This window comes from Salarias fasciatus, chromosome 12 (assembly GCF_902148845.1).
Source record: "Salarias fasciatus chromosome 12, fSalaFa1.1, whole genome shotgun sequence".
Classification (NCBI taxonomy): Eukaryota; Metazoa; Chordata; class Actinopteri; order Blenniiformes; family Blenniidae; genus Salarias; species Salarias fasciatus.
This window is the reverse complement of record NC_043756.1, coordinates 23,826,809-23,844,724: the sequence shown is the minus strand read 5'-3', so window position 1 is coordinate 23,844,724 and position 17,916 is coordinate 23,826,809. Positions and strand designations below refer to the sequence as shown.

General features: G+C 40.3%; 1 protein-coding gene and 1 long non-coding RNA gene across 2 annotated transcripts; one reads left to right on the top strand and one right to left on the bottom strand.

Moving 5' to 3' along the window:
- Positions 1 to 702: 702 nt before the first annotated feature.
- LOC115398230 (uncharacterized) lies at positions 703 to 17,803 on the bottom strand. The gene is made up of 3 exons (XR_003932562.1): positions 17,628 to 17,803; positions 16,789 to 16,802; positions 703 to 713 (listed from the first exon to the last, which is right to left on the bottom strand). It is a non-coding gene; the product is annotated as an uncharacterized LOC115398230 (long non-coding RNA).
- Positions 1,636 to 17,474, top strand: LOC115398228 (soluble lamin-associated protein of 75 kDa). Its single transcript, XM_030104906.1, has 11 exons — positions 1,636 to 1,773; positions 11,857 to 11,991; positions 13,832 to 14,017; positions 14,113 to 14,281; positions 14,801 to 14,983; positions 15,066 to 15,188; positions 15,405 to 15,538; positions 15,625 to 15,655; positions 15,752 to 15,854; positions 16,336 to 16,423; positions 16,520 to 17,474. Exons 2-11 carry the CDS (start codon positions 11,857 to 11,859, stop codon positions 16,892 to 16,894), a joined length of 1,527 nt encoding a protein of 508 aa, XP_029960766.1. The 5' UTR covers positions 1,636 to 1,773; the 3' UTR covers positions 16,895 to 17,474.
- Positions 17,804 to 17,916: the final 113 nt, after the last annotated feature.

The window sequence follows — 17,916 nt, the reverse complement described above, 5'->3', positions numbered from 1 at the left end:
AGGTTTTGTTTCCGTCATGCTCCCAGAATGGTTGCAGGCATTCCAGAAGCCTTTGCTGGCTCTCTTGAAAACACAGAGGACGAATCTTACAGTTTATAATGGCGTCACAACTCAACAAGAAATGTCAGAATGTTTATTTTATTGTCTTTGGTTTGAGTAATAAAAGCCAATGATAATGATTACCAGTCGGAAAAGTTGCTGTGTCACTTTGTTGTCAGCAGATGGTGGCAGAACGATGCCGTCCAGAGGTCAACACTGCATATTTCACTCAATTTGCTCTTCAACTTTTGAAGCCACCTCAGATGGCTCACCTTTACAGAGTTATCTTCTTAAGTTTACTTAAAGATAGAAGCTTTAAGAAGCTTAAAGAGGCTTTAGGAGGCACCTTTCAGTAGATGATACATGTCACCCATAATAGTAGCAACAAAAGACGTTAAACTTCCAGAGTGATGGGACTATGAAGACTATCTTCAATTTCAAACATGTTTAATATGAATATTTTACATTTGGCAAAACCAGTTGGGGACCGTTTTCAGTTGAGATGGGTTTATTTGCATCCTTATTAGTTTTTTTTCCTTTTACTGAATCAACTTTCTGCTCATAGGAAAACGGAAATTTTTAAATTGTATATGGATCTCAAAGATATGGTCCGGGGGCCTAACTCTGGCCTGTTGTTACTGTACGTCAGATCTACTCAAAACTGAAGAATAAGACTGATATGATTCTGGGTCCATGTGGAAATAGGGGATGCAACATAAAATCCTGATGGAAGTTGATCTAACAAAATTATCTGTTATTCTAGCTTCTAAACAAATGTAACTACAACAACAAAAACTGCTGCAAAAAGAACCAAAACAACTTAGTAAGAATAACAAAGGTAATTGCCAGTAAGCACAAATACTAAATGAGTGAAAAAAGGAGTGTCTTCTTGCAAAAGGCGGAGCTGGGCACTACAAATTGCATGTAAAGATTACATTCTTATGTAGAGTTTTTGCATTATGTGTGTAAAAGTTATATTTACATGTAAAAAAAATGGCATGATGTGTGTAAATTTAAACGTTTCATTGGGAAGGTTTGCACTGTGGATAATTCTGACTGTAAAAAAATTACTTTTTTCAGCAATAGTTTTGTTTTAGGTGGAAAACCTAAATGGAGTCATACAATAATATTCCATTGCGGACGTTTTGAATTGTGGAAAAATTAAACTTTTATATACATCTTCTAAATTACATGTGTAAAAAAGACATTTCGCTGTATTATATTGTGCGCCATTTCACATTCTTATGTATGTAAACAAGCATTTGTGTGTAGATCAGATGTTTATCCTGAAATTCAAAAATAAACATAAATTCTTATGTCGCAGGGAGGCATTATGTCTTTTAATTTCTGTTTAAAAAGATTCATTTAGAAAAACAAAGGAAAAGGGGGCGGGGCTGCTCATGAGCGCGCGCTGCTCTCACCTGCCATCCACAGAATGGTTTACTGGACAGACTGAGGATGCTGAGCGGATGAAAACGCGCTCCGCTGTCTGGCTCTCGGTGTTACAGTGGATTAGTCCTCTGTTATGTAAGCTCAGCGCACGGCGGAGCCCTCGCACACGATTGGTGGCCTGGTCTGAGCCCGCGCACGCGCAGTTCGGCGCACCTCGGAGCATAATAAACCCCCTGTGAGCGTGCTTATGAAATGTACTGTGAACGCTGACAGTTTCTAAGATTTAAAAAAAAAAAGAAAAAGAAAAAGAAAGGGGAGAATTGCGTCGCTCGAGGAGCGGAGGTGAGTGTGGTTCCCGCTTCATCCCATCGCTCTGCGTTCAGCTGCGGGGACGCAACTTTTATTTTTATTTTTTTATTTTTTTGGCATTTTTTTTTAAGTGGATTTCGGAAACACAAACGACAACAGCATCTGCTGGAGTGGAAACCGGGCAGGGCATTAAATATAGAGAGAGCCGTGAGTACATTCAGTGTCTGCTGCACCTGGCTGCTCCGTGCAGCTCCGCTCAATTACGCTTTTTTTCTTTTTCCTTTTTTTAAACCAAGGGGAACAAAATGTTCAAGAGCTTTCTCCGACATGTATTCTTCTGCTTTGTTACATCTTCCTCTTGTTTTCTTAGACCTCAAACGCCCTGGTGAGGGGTTGTGTATAATGTTTCGCATTATTTTATTAATAATAACTTCCTCTTGAGATAATTATTATTAATTGGTCGTTAATTGACTTTGCGCCGTTTCACTGCTTTCACGCGTCATGGCGTCAGAAGTGCAACACACACACACCCGTGTGATTAATTTATTTCGCTCCCTTTTTGTGCGAACACACTCTCACTCACACACTCACTCTCTCTCTCTCTCTCACACACACACACACACACACACCACACACACACGCCCCCTCCTTGCCTCTGACTTCGGTACGCTTTGTTCCTTTTAACTTGAGCGCTCTTTTTTGGTCGCTCGAGCTGTTTTCCCTCCACAATTTCACCCATTCTCCCTTTCTCTCCCTCCCCAACCCTCTTGTTGAAATCAAAACATTCACCCACTGAGATACCCCCACTCACCCCCACCCCCCCACCGACAAGTTATCTAAAGCATATGATATTTATTGACCCCATATCCCCTTCTTATATAAAAGTCTTTACTTGCATGTGATTAGCAGATATCACTGTGAGCACTCTGAATATGAAGTACATGTAAATGCAGTGCATGGTGGCACACATGTTTCCATGTACCCAACTGTGGGAACATCATGTACCTACCACAAGTCAAAGGCCACAACCCACTCTGTGCACAATGTGGCCTTATGATGTGATCCAGTTTGCCAGTGTTTTGTCATTTTCGTGCCTTTTTCATGCCTGAACCACTGAAATACCTCCACGTGTCTGCTGTTACTTTGTCATACAGCCTTTCTGAGTTTCCCAGTAGAGAGCGTCACTAGTTCCAATGAATTTTTTAGATGTTGCAGGCCCTGCAGCCTTCATGAGTCGGGGAAATGTTGCGTAAACTTGTTATTGAACGGCATTTTATGAGCATCACTTGGACAGTTTTCAGTGCGGAGCTTTAAAATGAAAACAAGAGTATGGAGTGTGGTTTATAGGTGCATGTGAGGTATTCACTACTCCCTGCCCCAAGGGAAGACTCGGCCTGCTTTCCCACAGCACCCAGTCAGCTGCCAGGGTTTTTTTTTTTTTTTCTCTCTCTCTCTGACAAAAGAAAGGCCGGCCTCTCCGCTCGGCTGGTGATGCCCAGTGACAGGCTGTGTGTCACAGTGGGACGGGGCAGAAAATATTATGAATGTGTGCGGCTGCTGTCCATGTGGCTTTTGTTAGGCCCCGTCAGTGTGATCCATGATGTATGAAGCACATGGCAACACTCTGCAGGGGGCATCAGGGGCGTGTTGTGTTCCATTGTTTACAGTTATTGGTAGAGCAATTCTGAGTATTGTGATTGAAAACACTGCCATGATGCTGCGCTATGGATGAGTCAAATGAATCTTATGTAACGTCTTGATTCTTTACGTATTTATCACTGGATATTGAGACACTGAGAGAGACAGTGGACGACTCCCATCCTGTTCCCGTTCATGCTTCACCTGACTCTAACTTTCAGATCATTCGTGGCAGGTTTAGGCTGTTTTCATCCAGAAATCGTGACTGTGGATGTTTCTGTGGCAACTAAACCAGAATTTTGATTAGGACAAGTCTAAAAAAAATACAGTCAGAATATTCTTTGTTTATGAAACCAATGCCGTGTATGACGAGTCATTTGAGACATTCGATGGCAATCTTCAGTAACTTCCTCATATTTTAAATTCTGTTGGTGTATGAGGAACTCTTCTGGAAAGATTTGTAGTTTGCTTCCAATGCTGAGATCTCAAGTTTGTTAATTCCCTGAAGGTGTTTTTCTCCTTTTATATTAATTGGAGTGGAAGCAGATTCTGTGAGGTTGTACTGTTGGGATGAACAGCTTTATCATAATGGAGCAAAACAACGGAAAAAACAAGAGCTTTAATCAAAGATGTCAAACATAAGGACCGTGGGTCAAAACCAGCCCACAACAGGCTGCAATCTGGCCCGACAAACCACCGAGCAAATGGCCAAAATTTCAAAGCTGCAGCAGCTGTCAGAGAAGTTTGTTTTGGACATTTCACTGTATACTGCACCAGAAGGTTGCATTAAAACAGGTTTTATATTGAAATACTTTTTAACAATTTTAATTGTTTGGTTTGTGTGAAAGTATGGATATTGTCTTCACCTGTACGCAGCAAGGAAAAACTTCAAATTTTGAAGATATCATGGCAGTGTTTTACTGGTCCTGCCCACTCAAGATGAAATTGAGCTGTTTGAACTAAATTGTGTTTGACAACCCTGATTTAAATCATGTCAAATGAGTGCACCACGAGTAAAACAACAGAAAGGGAAAAGTTATGGATACCCCTGAGTGTGACTGAACACTTCCGCCACAGACAGGAAAGGAAATTATGCAAATTAGAATGAACTAATAGAGTAAATTAGTTCAGTTTCCCTCAATACCTGGTTGAAATGAGCATCACTGTTTGCAATCACCTTCTATAAATATGTCTGTGGATTGTAAGCAAAAAGACGGTGAACTGCATGTGGTTTATAGTATAGTGGGGCTGCAAAATATTAGCTAAAGATGCAATATAATGCTGAGTAGTGCAGTATGACTTGTGATAAATAACAGAAGTGTATGGTGTTGATGTCTGTGCTTTGGGATTTATGCTTGCAAATAATATTGTTCTTTCCCCTCTTTAATCCAGTTTTAAACAGATCACATGTGAGTCTGCAGTTCATACTGGCAGATTTTCAGTTGTTGAATTTGTTGTTTGGCTTCCTTTTCTCTCATTAATGTGGTTTTCACTTGAAATAATAAAGTAAAATTTGATTTTCTGTGAGTACAATCGAGCGCAAGAGGGTTCCATCCAGCCGGCCAAAGATATTGATGTGCAGAGCATGAATGCTCAGTGTATGGAAACATGGATTATTGCATTTCAGTCAGGGTGCTGCAGTAGATAAATAGTATATATTGCAGTGCATTATGCAGCCCTGGTGTGTAGGAAATGAAGATACTGAGCAGAAAGAAAATCAAATTACGGACTGGATTCATCTGCAAGTCATTTATGGCATACATTCATGCGTGTTGACACTAAAGAATGAAGTCATGTTGGAAAATGTGGCAAAATCCTTCACTCGTTGCACGTTTTTTGGGCAATTCGATGGTTGTAAAATCAGAATAAATACTCATGCTAAGAATTAAGTTGAACCATTATGAAACCCAGTAAAAAAACCCAGTAAAAACAGCCTTTGTTTTCCATTAGGCATTGCCATAAATTTAACTGTTGAACAACACAGATTATAACTTGCCTGTGTTGAATTCTTGAGTGTTTTCAGAGTCCAAAGCCAGCACCTCAGGCACATTTTTCTTGTTTTTACAAGCGCGACTCTGAGCTTTTGGAAAATGCGGAAGAGTAACACTCACAGTTGTCCTTGAATGCTTCTGGAAATTACGGAGAAGACACAACCTGAAGTACTCGTTTAATAGTTTCTCTTCATTTGGCTAACATGCTGACAAAGGAGGAAGAAGCTGCATCAGTTTGGCTCCACAATAAATTGAGAATGAACAGAAAGTTGAGCTGAAGCAGGAAAAGAAGTTTGTGTATTCAGGGAATGGAGACCACTGAGCACATCCAGTGTCTAATAGAAAGTTTAAGACTTGTGGAAGTTTCCAGAATTCCAAGAACTTCGGGGGTCGTTATGTTTTTACCATGCACCAGGGGAACACAGTCTCCAGTTCCCAGAACTCCATCTGTGTGGACATAGGATAACGTTCACTATTTGAGCTTGTATTCCATTTAAAGTTCTCTGAAATCTGTTGGAAAGAAAAAGGACGTTCACACAGACATCCTTACATAGCTTCAATGCTCTGTTACCACAAGAACACAGTTCTGTGTGAGTACATTCAAATATTAAGCACATAGATCAGAAATTGAGAGCCTCAACAAAACATTTCAATGAAGAATTAGGCCAAACTACAGATATGGCCAATATCAAAGCATCGACCATGGATCTGTACCCTGTGGCTCTATCCTCGCTCTGTAGAGGCTTCCTAGCTTTCACAAAATTTGATATAACTAAGTTTATATCCGTGAAAAATCTTTCAAAGGGACTCTTATCTTGCAGATTGATGTGACGAATGTGAGTTTTTCCTCTTTCCCTTCCCATTAGAGGCGACACATGTTGAGTTTCCAATACCTCAGGAGCCTAACTGTGAATAAATACAAGCACATTTAAATAGAAATAATTCACAAGATAAATATTTCTGTGCATCGTTGATAAACATGCTTAAATCTGTCTGATGTCTAAAACTGTACAAAACATATGTCATATTTTCTTTATTATGATTAAAAAAAAGACAACTCTGATGATCACTACCTTTCCAGTCAATGTTAATCCATTTGGTGGAAGGATAAAATACTAAAAAAATTAGAATGGATGAAACCCCACACACGATTATAGTTTTGGTCAACATATCAGAACTAGATTTACAAATGGTCAGCTGTGCTGTTCTCACTTTGAAATTTGGACAAGTTTACATGACATTAGTTGTCCTCAAAGATGTGTATTCTGGACACAAATGCTGCAGATGACTGAGCTAGACTGTAATAAACACCTCGCTTACTGCAAAGATTGCAAACATTAACAATCAGACCTGCAAGTGTAGAAATGACAACGAAAACATGAACTGCAACTGAATCTGCTGTCCCTAATCCATTCACTGTGGATTGCAATGTTTCAGGCAGATTAGCAGACATCACAAAGCACTGAGGGCTGAGCGGAGAGATCAGAGGTGGAGCGCTGAAAACTGTGACAGGGAATTTATATAAGCATGCCAGCTGAATCCTGCCAAATGTATTCAATAGAGGAGATGTCTTTATGACTTTTCACTTCAATTTTACACCAGGAAATATAGTTCAAGATTGCATGTTCTTGAAATTGCACATAAAAACTATCTTGTTGAGGTTAAAAAAAAAAACTATTTAAATGTTGAATTTAATAACATATTTGAAACAGAAAATAAGTAATCATTCAAGTATGTGTTTAGAAATGTAGTATTTCAAGGCCATCTTGCTACCATCTCATTCTAAAATGGGCTTGGACACTTGTTTATTACACTGTTTCATAGCATCCACACTTCATAAATCAAAGATGCCTTTAGGTTTTGGGGGAAAACTCTTGATTTTGTAGTTTCCCTTGAGAAAAGTCCAAAGTACTGCTCAGTTTGAAAGTGTCTAATGACTTTAGTTATGCATGTGAAACAGGGAAAAAAATGGATTTGATTCCAAAAAATGGCTTTGAATGAAAAAAGGGCTTAATAATTCTTGGAATCGAGGCACAATGATTTGATATGGATTGTGTTAAAACTCTTCAGGCTGAAACAATTAAACTACATTGAACCTGGCCCCCTCGAACAGAACTGTGTGAGATAACATGGATCAATGAGTTAAAAAGGAAAATCCGCTCAGATGCCTCCATGCAGACAATCTGTGAAAGATGATGTTGCTCTTGCTTGAATATTTTCTTCCTCATTGACTTTCACTTCTTGACTTTGTGCTTTGAACTCTGAACATGTTGACTTGACGTGACTGGACGATCCTTGCAGACGTCGTGTGTAACTTGAGCAGGCATGAGATGCTGATTCATTCACCCGAGGAACTTATTCGCTTTGGCAGCTGGATGTTTTTATTTGTTCAGACAGATCTGAATTAGTGGGATTCATGCACCATGAGCTGCTGTAGTATCTGAAATTCTTGACCCCTGCTCTGTCTAGGCCACTGCTGAAGCCGAGTTATCGCTCCAATGCTAATTAGATAACCAAGGCCCTGTTTACACGACGACGTTTTAACTCAAGAACACACCCTGTGAGTGTCTCCCGTCCCCTTCTGCTGTCCGAGTTCCTGATGTGTCCTGTGTGTTTGGAGATCCATCTCCTGTCTCACATAATGTTGTCCATACATAAAACTTTGTCTTTAGACGGCTTTTCCTTTTCCCAAACAGTCACATTTCTGTTTACGGTGTTGAGGACGAACGTCTCGTGCTGGGCGGGCTCCAGTTGTCTTAACAGGAGCGTAGAGCGAGCTGGAACTGAAGGTTGGAATCTGGCCCGACGCGAGCATTTCTGTCAGCCTGGTGTGAGCACACAGCTTGCCGAGGTCTTGAGAAAGGGGGCTGTATGTTGTATGTGTAGAACATAAATCTAAGGACTCCTGTCTGACTGCCTCCCCTCCTTTCCCCTCTGCTCTCCCGGAGGCGAAGACATCAGTGGCCTACTTCCAGATGATTCAGTCCCGCCTGTCAGTTGCTCAGCCGAGGGCTAAAAAAGAAGTTAGCAGAGATACTTGCTTGTCGTTCGGACAACACAGGTTGTTGTTTCTACACATGAAATACATGTATTGGACCACATGTTGTGTGCTATTCCTTCCTTTGACCAAAAACACCATCTAGGAGATGAACACTCACAGAGACACAACAAAGCACATATAGAGGAGATGTATCTCAGTGCAATATCTGCAGTTAACACCTCCAATTTCAGAGTAGTTTAAAACAGACACACTCATAACCAAAGCCAAGATTTACAGGTCTAAGGGCAGAGTCAACAGGAAGGTCAAGGTCATGACCTTTCATAACATCTACCAGCATCAACTCTTACCAGTATTTCATATGGTCCTAAATCTCACTTACGGTAATATTTTCTATAAGTGAAATAAAAATCCTCTAAATGTGTAAATCTTCAGTGCACCTTGTTAGATCAGTTTCCACACACATATGCATGCTTAATGTCACATTTTATATTCCTGATCTTTTACTAGAGCAAGTTTTTTTTCTTTAAACTAGCCTTATTTCTTTTTAAAATAGACTGACTTGTTCTTATTGCTTCATTAACGTAGGACAAATCATTTTGAATTTTTTAAACTACAAGTCAGCTGGCCCCAATGTGTTATAACACCACTGCATCACCTCAATTGACTTTTTTTTTTTGCACTCATCTTTTTCACAGAAGTGACAAAATTACCATTGTATTTCCAAAACGCAACAGCTGGTCAGAGCGGGTTTTCCTTTTAACCAACCTGAATCCAACTGACTCGACTTCAAGGCGCCAGGAAGTGCAAATAAGCAAACCCTTCTTGATGCTGGAAGACATATTCCGGCAGTTACTGTATAGTTTATGATAGCTTAAAGCAGTTTGCTTTGTTAATGAAAAACAGTATATGGTTTGGCCTGAGGCTACTTCGCTGCAGCATTTTAAGCTTTCAGTCGACTGCCGACCTGCGTTCCTCTAACATGTCAGCAGGTGTTGTGGAGGTTTGTGTGCAGTTTAACTGAGAGGTAATGATGAGTATTAACCATTTCATATGCTAACAGAAAATATTGTAGTTTTCTTAAAACATTTTGAGTTCGGGCCCTTAAACTCGCCGCATAATAATCTACAAACAACAACTCCAAAAGTTTTTACTTTGTTTCAGTGTGAGGGAATATGATCACATGACAGCTTACTTCACTTTATTTTTAGTGGACCTGAAAATGTTTAATTTACAATAAATAAGTAACTTAATCTATGTTAATAAGTTAGTAAGGGTGTGCTACTACAAAAAAAAAAAAAAAATCTGAGTTTTGTTGTGACTAAAAATGCAGCAAATACCTTGAATTTGTTCCTTTTTGTTCTTTCAGATCTGCAGAAATCTTTAAATTCTATCTGCAACATTGTTCCTCTTCAGATTAATGTTACCTAATGCTTCTCAATACACATCTTTTCTTCAGCCTTCATTTTTGTTTTTATAAATTTAGAAGTTCACTGTCACAAATGGCTGGCAATATGGCAAATGTTTTTTTTTATCTTTTCAAATGACTGTTGCTCTCACTAAAATAGTAAATATACCAGAAACAGCAGTTACTTCTAATAGATTTTAAGGTTTTTTTTTTTTTTTGTGGTCATTTTTACACTATGAAACACCATTGGAGGGCCATAATGGACCCTGTGGTGGGCCCGTTTTGGACCATAGGCCATATGTTGGACACACTTGACCTGAACTTAATGGTTTTCATCATTTAGCATACACTGTAGTGGTCATCCCAGCTTTAACTTCATTAGGTCTTTTTATTTCTATAAAGTGAAAAGAGCACATGTTGTGTGAGGCTTTTTATTGATCAAATATGTTTCTTTGGCTGGTTAGTTTCAGGCAGGATGGAAAATAATCTTTAAAGAAAACTCAGAGACAGATTAAAGATGGTTTCTTTGAGTTTCTCAAAATTCATTTGAAGTCTTCCTGTGTGAACAGCCAACCAGAGATCAAGGCGGATTAGTTGCTGTTGGCTAATCCTGGATTGTGTAAACACAGCTCCTAAAGACTAGTGAAAATGCAGCCTCACTAGTTAAGCATCTCTCTAAGGTGTAAATATATCTATCACAGGGTCCTCTGGAGCACTTTCCAGCCTCTCCTGCTCACGTTATTATAAGTAAGTCAGTTTACTTTGTTTCACTGCCAAGACTTCAACTGCATTCTTCAGTCACAGTTATTAAAGCTAGGGTTGGCGATCTGAATGAGATACATTTTTTTTAAATACGGGTTAAAATGATCTTTATGACCCGATGGGAAGCAATTCATAGCGTGTTTTTAAAGTAGAGCGGAAAATATCTGCTATCTACAGCAGGAGTAAAACGGGAAAAACAGCAACCAATAGTCTTGCCGGGACACCTTTTTTTAAACCAATCAAATCCCTTCGCTGTTCGACCTGCCCCCTGCGCATACATGTCAATGGCGTGCACTGACCCTGGTTCAGTGCGCGCGTAGAAGGATGGAGCGTCATTACAGAATGGCGGAGAAGAATGTTTTGGGGGTTTACTTACCGTTGAGTGCGCCATAACTTGTCGTAGTGCAAATAAAGAAAAACAAATAAACGAAGCGCTGAGGACAGGTTACGCCAGGGACGCACTGGAGGCGCGCCACAAACGTCTCCGCGTCTCCGCTCCCAACGGGAGCTCCTCCAATGCGGTGGGAGCTGGTGGGAGCTGGGCGGAGCCTTGGGGAGATGCTACATTCGTGCTACATGCTAGTTTTCCAAGATTGCCAACCCTAGCTTTAATTGTTGCAGAGCTTGACTGGCTCCTTTCTGTTGATGGTATCCGACTGGAAACAGAGACATGAGCTGGATGAGTGACTGTGCTTGTCACAGGTTGGATAAGTAGTCGATACACCAGCAGTTTACAAATCCCTTTACCATGTTGTGCTTAAACCCCAAGGGCCCTTACGTAACCTGTCAGCAGTTCCACCTGTACTCAGCAGACACATGATGAGCTTGAAGCACTCATTATTGTTCATTTAAACCACAGTTTCTCAGAGCGATTGAGTCCTGCGTGAAGATGGAGTCAAAACACTCTGGAGGCCACTGTTGTTATTTTCCATCGACTCACACATGTGCAGAACTATTGGACTCTGAGCGTTTCTTAAAAGTTTAGAGCCGTTTTCAGGGACTCGGCATCATTTCTTCAACATGGCTCACTTTTATTTGCAGAGTTTATTACAGAAGGTTTGCTGTTTGTGCTTCTTCTCTGCTTGTGCTCTGCTATTCCAGCAGAACGTTTCTTGATAAAACCAGATTTAAAGCACACAGGGTCTTTGTACGAATACTTGTTTGTGCATTTAGTTTTTTTTTTTTTTTTGAACTTTCAGTTACATATTAAAATAACTTTTGCAGTGGAAACTGCATTACTCCACACTGAGACAGTGCCGTCTGACTCGCGCCCGGGCCTCTCCTCCCTCTCACCGCTCAGTGCTGTGTGTCGTTCACAGATGAAGTTCCCCGTGGACCTCCTGGCTGACGTCAGCCAGGTAGACCTGGAACGATCCGCCCACAACTACATGAACAGCCTCGTCTACAGCAACCCAGATTCTCCAGAGCAGCTCACCATCTCTGGATCCACCAAGGTGAGATCTGCTCACATAAAATGACCCACCTCACATTCTTACCCATTTAAATCTTGAGATTAAGTGTAGATCACTTCAGCTGAGTACCAGCTGTCCTGAAGGAAACCTGGAAACATTCAGCAATGAGACTGTTTGATTAGTATTTCACCCCTAAACCCAGATGGCACGATTGATTTGCAGATCAGGACTTCTGAGAAGCACAGTTTACCATCTTTCAGGTCTAATCCAAATCTATGAAGTCATAGAGAGGAGGGGAAACAGACCAAGAGCTGGAAAGGAAATTATGATAAATAGTCGGGACTCGGGACAAAGACGCTCACCTGTTCAACAATCACTGCTTATTTTCCAAACGTGCTTCAAAGTCATTTCATGTCCGATCAACAGGACTCAGAAACATTTCCTGTCTGTAGCTTGGATTTTAGTCACTTATATATGAATAATGTCGATGTAACAAGACGACCCATTTTATCATATTAGTGTGTTTCATAGCACTAACTTCAGGTGAAATTACTCATAAAATGTTTCTATTTTCAGAGAATGTTTGGTCAATATTAGGGCTACTTAATTCATCATTAGAGTATTATCACTGAAATTTCATCTCGTTCCAGGGTATCAAAGTCATTTTACTTCAGGGGCCCCAAACAGCGCAGACTGTATGTCTCAAACAGGCCACACCAGTAAATAACAGCATCTATAAATAACTACAACTCTCTATTATAGCTCTACAAACTATTTATATATCGTTAAGACATTCACAATCATTGTGCAACACATTACTAACCTAAGATTTGACCTTAGACCTAAGATTTGAATAAAAGAGCTGCAGTTTGAATGATTGACAATACAGGTCTGCAGTGTACGTTTTCCTTCTATGTACCTTGTCAGTACTTCATGAAGAAGACACATTGTACTGGGTGTCTCTAAACATAGCATATCCATGAAAAAAAATAACAAGAATTTGAAGGTAAATACACTGTAGCACCTGAGAGGCACTGATTTGGTTGATGGAGGCAGAGGGAAATCCAGATTGAGTAACAAAGATTCAGTCATTGTTTGGATTTAAAAATAGCAGCAGAGTAGCCACACTGCCACCTTCTGGCTGTGACTATAAAGTACTAGAGTGTTCCCTTTGGGTGCAGAGGTCTGCAGCCTGCAGCTAACCTGGAGACACACATGGCTGTACTGCCCCACTGCTCCCTGAAGCTTTTGCTGAATATATGTAAATTAATGTATTAAAATTCCCCCAGGTCCCTAAAGGACCTGTAAAAGTTGTTTTACAAGTGGATTTTGGATAGATTTATCTATAACTGGAATCTTTTGCTCTCAGTCTAGACCTGCAGGCACAATCCTGTCAGACCAGTGCCTGTTTGAAAACACTGAGCTCCACCACTGTGCTACTTAGTTTTTTTGTTTATTTACTTGTTTTTTTTTTTTTTCTGATTGAAGCGAGCCACAGTATGGAATAAACTGCACACAGCTTAAAACGTGTACAAATTGTATTTACATGCAAACCCTCCCAATTTTGTTGCACAACAGCACTTCTGTGTGCAAGAGATAATATTACAGACTCACAGTGATCATTACACAGCCACTTATCAATTTACTGTCGCAAATAAACCTCACACACCTAATTTTCTGTTGATCCCAAAACCTTCCATGTTAGCAGATCAGACACAAACCACATATGCGTCAACCTGAAAACATTTTACCTCCACATACCTTCAGGGAGCTGTACTTTTAGTCATTCTCTATTTTTCGTAATGGGTTTATTTTAAATGGTCTTACAGACTAAAAATTTGGTGATTTTATGTTTGTGATGTATGAATGTGTCCTCTCTCAGGTGACCATAGACATAGCCAGTGTTGGCTACACGCCTCTGTATGGATCCAGTGACAAACACAAGATGCTGGCCCTCTTCTCGCCCAGCGACCCTCTCACCACAGTGGCTCTGTACCTGTCGGACCGCTGGTGGCCAGTGGAAGACATTCTCAAGTCATCTGACCCCGCTCGGGATGGTGTTATCGAGGTACCAGAACATAATTCCTGTTATCTGTCTTATGTGTTTAAAATACATAATGTCTCGTTATTTTTAAGAATGTTCTGTCTGTGGATGTTGTTCAGGTGCAGACCCCAGGAGAGAGGACAGTTTTATACATCCTGAATCGGATCATCTACAGAACCAAGGAGATGAGCTCCGACGAGCTTCCCTTCCTGTGCCATGGAGAAAACGACTATGCAAAAATTCTCTGGAAGAACGGAGAAGCTGTTGGCTTCTACTCAGTCAAACCCTCAGTAGTAGTGTGTCATGTTAAAGGCATGTTTCCCTGACAGCTTTATTTTTTAAATCTGTCTTGTAGAAGGCTGTTGGGATATGGAACTTTAATGGCGGGCTGCAATTCTTGGAAACAAAACCTCTTTTTTGGCAGGTTTTGTGCAGTTTGTTTTTAAAAAATATGCTTAGCAGATGGGATAGTCATATTTATTCCTTTAGGAAACATCTCTCTCTGTTGTTATTAATACCTTGATTACATGATTTCTAATGATCAAAACTATTACATTATTATATGTCCCAGGTGTTTTTTAAACATATAAGACCAAAAGAAAAGACAATTATACACATTTAACATGGCTTAACTTATTTTTTAGGATAACCCTAACCCCATTTACTATAAGAAGCACTTTAATGACAATCTTAAAAAAACAACATCAGAGCATACACGTTTATTAAATGTTTCATCCTTCAGGGTATATTTCTACTTCAACACCTCTTTCATGCAACATGTGTCTATTTTTCTGTTCTTTACTCTTCCAGGGACCTGTTGTAATTCATACTCAACCAGAAGCTACGAGCTGCCTGTGATGGACTCCATATTTGTGAGGAAAAGTCAGAGAGGAAAAGGCTTTGGCCTCCAGATGTTGGACGACTTTGTGCACAGCTTTGAAGACGACTGTCTGGGGCTGAGGTACCCCCTCACAAAGTCTATGTACAAAGGTAACCTCACACAAACGCTATGAATACTGTTGAAAAAAAGAAATGAGGACATCTGTTTAATGTTTTAATCTTTGCTCTGAAGTGTGCGAGAAGTACCTGCGTCAGAATCCAGAAGATGCAGACCTGCTGTGGGAGGTGGAGGGCACCGGGGGGTTCAAACAGAGGAGCAACATTGCCAACAAGATCCAGGCCATGAATCTGAGCGGTAAGGTAACAAAAAAAAAACCCAACAAAAACTAAATGTTCACTCAACATAAACACACAACGATTGAGACTTTTTCAGACATAAACCTAGTAATAAAACTGCATTAGCTTGCCTGTTCCTGCTCGTGGCTGAATTCAATTGAGGTTCTGTGATGGTGACCATTGAGGCTGTATTTATGAGCGTCATTAAAATCGCTTGTTGTTTTCTGTTTTACAGCTGTTTCCCGGAACCTCTCGTTTACAGAGGAATCCCATCTGACTGTTGAAGTGACTGAAAACGATGTGGTGATGGAAGCAATCACCACACAAATAGAAGAGTCCCAAGCTATGCAGTGCACAGTTGAAACCATCGTACGTCATTGTTTTTCGCTCGAAATATACAGTTAAATCTCTCTCATTCTTGTGATTAAATTAATTGTTGTGATTTATATTTGTAGGAGGAAGTCACTGTGCTGACAATATCCAAAGGTGAGTGGCTCATGATTGTATGTCGACACTTTCATGGACTGCGTATCAATGAAAACATTCATGAATGAAGTGTTGTAACAATTTTAACCATTGCAGAGGCAGACGATGTGCCTGTTGTCACTCGGGGGAGGAGCAGTGGCTCAAAACAAAGGAAGACTGAGGAAAAAGTCACAGAAGACAAGTCAGAAAAACTTATCAGGTCTGTCTTTTCTCACCATTTTAACTCCAAAACATTGTTTGCTTGACTGGTACAAAAGCAAGCTGAGTGTCTACTATTTTGGTGGCTAACTCACTTTCTTAAAAGCAAAAGAAAACATCCAGAAATACATAAAAAAAATGAGAATTAAAAATAACCATTGATGGTGGTTATCTCTGCAGTTGTTTCTCCACTGTCTCTCAACCTCGCAGTGAGGTTGTAAAGTTGATGAATTATCGCAAATTTAACTATCTGGTGCAACACTGATCTGGAGACTCATAGGATGGTTTGATGATGAGAAATTGAGCCTTGATAGTCAAACATGCGCTGGTTTGCTCAACCAATTTACACTTACAATTCAAGTGGTTTAAAAAAACAGATTTATATAAATATGAAGAGTACATAAGTGTTCGAATGCCTGAAAAAGTTATTGCTGATCCCAACTCTCGATATATGATGATTAAAATGACATCTGACATTTCAGAATCGAAGACATTGAAGCAGAAACTCCCAGAGAGGTTTCCATGGAACAAAAGACAGAACTGCACCTTTCACAAATGGAACAAACCAAGGTGTGTGTGTACAAATATAAATTCCAGTTTGTATGTTTTTCTTTGTCAATGAAACTGAAACCTAGTAATTTATCTGTTTATTTATTTATTTTTCAGGTTATTTCCAATGTTGTTGATGAAAAAGAATCTGGTGAGGAAGATCATGTCACATTGTCTGAAATCACAGGCACTGCTGTAGATTCACAAGACCCAGAGGAGGCTGATGATACATCAGCAAGTACAACCGAGGAGGCTCAAGGACAAGACGATGCCTGTCCTCCGAACGGCTCTCCCTTGGATGGAGCGATCAAGGTTGAGAATGTAGCATCAGAAACCCAAGAGGCAGGGGAAGAGTGTGGAAAGGACGAAGACGTAAACCTGGATACAGAAGGAAAAGAAGCTCAAACCGCTGTTGCTGATTCAAATTCAGAAGAAACAGATACACAGCAAGACTCAGAAGACGTAGAGCCACACAGACAAATACCTTGGTAAAGCAAAAAACAGGCAGCAGAGGGAAACCCCCAGACGAAAATCTCACCGTCTCGCCAAAGAACAACATTCAGAGGGAGGAAACTTTTGAGAGGAAGAACTGTTGAAATCGCCGCCACGCCCAAGAGGAAATATACCAAACAAAGAAAGTCAGTTCATGAAGACCTGGTGATTTTGCCAACTGAAACTGGAGAAGAAGAGAATGTAAAAACCTCTTTAAAAGAGGATACAATTGCAGAACAAAAGTCATCAGAGGAAGAAAAACAAGAAGATGAAAAGAGTTCACCAGAGCTTTCAGATACAGCAGAGACAAAGGGAAACGAAGATGAAAAAGTAACTGATGGATCTGAGACGGAACAAAAACAAGAGGCGACAGAAACATTAGCAACACAGGAAGATCAAGAAGCTTGTGATGATGAGGGTGAGCACACAGAAGAAGCTCAACTAGAACAACACTGCCCTGAAAAACAAGCAACAGATAAACAAACGGATGAAAGTCACCGAGCACAACAAAAGGAGGATATAACAATGGAAGAGAAGTCAACAGAAATACCTGACATTGACGAAGTCACATCTTCAAAGGGGAAGCACGAGGAGGGAAAGTTGGACAAAGACAAATCTACAATTACAGATGAGAACAACATTGGAAAATGTAATGTTGACGTGGGAGAAATTCCTGTCGAGAAAAATAATGAAGAGCAAAAAGAGGCTTTGGCTCAGAAAAGTGAAAAAGTACAACCTGTGGTAGTTACAAGAACTCTGAGGAAGAGAATCAAAACTTCGGAAACACCTAGACGTAAATCTAATAGAGTCAGGACACAAAATCAGACAGAGGAAGAGGAACAGCCAGCAGTGATTGACACAGAGGAGGAACGAGTTGCTGGTGAACAAAGTGCAGCAGAAGACGAGCCTTTGGTCATCACAAGAGCTCTGAGGAAGGGAAGAAAATCTGTTCCTACTGCCCCCAGACGTACGTCCACCAGAGGCTCTACACGACATCAGCCAGAGGAGGAGAACAAACAAGA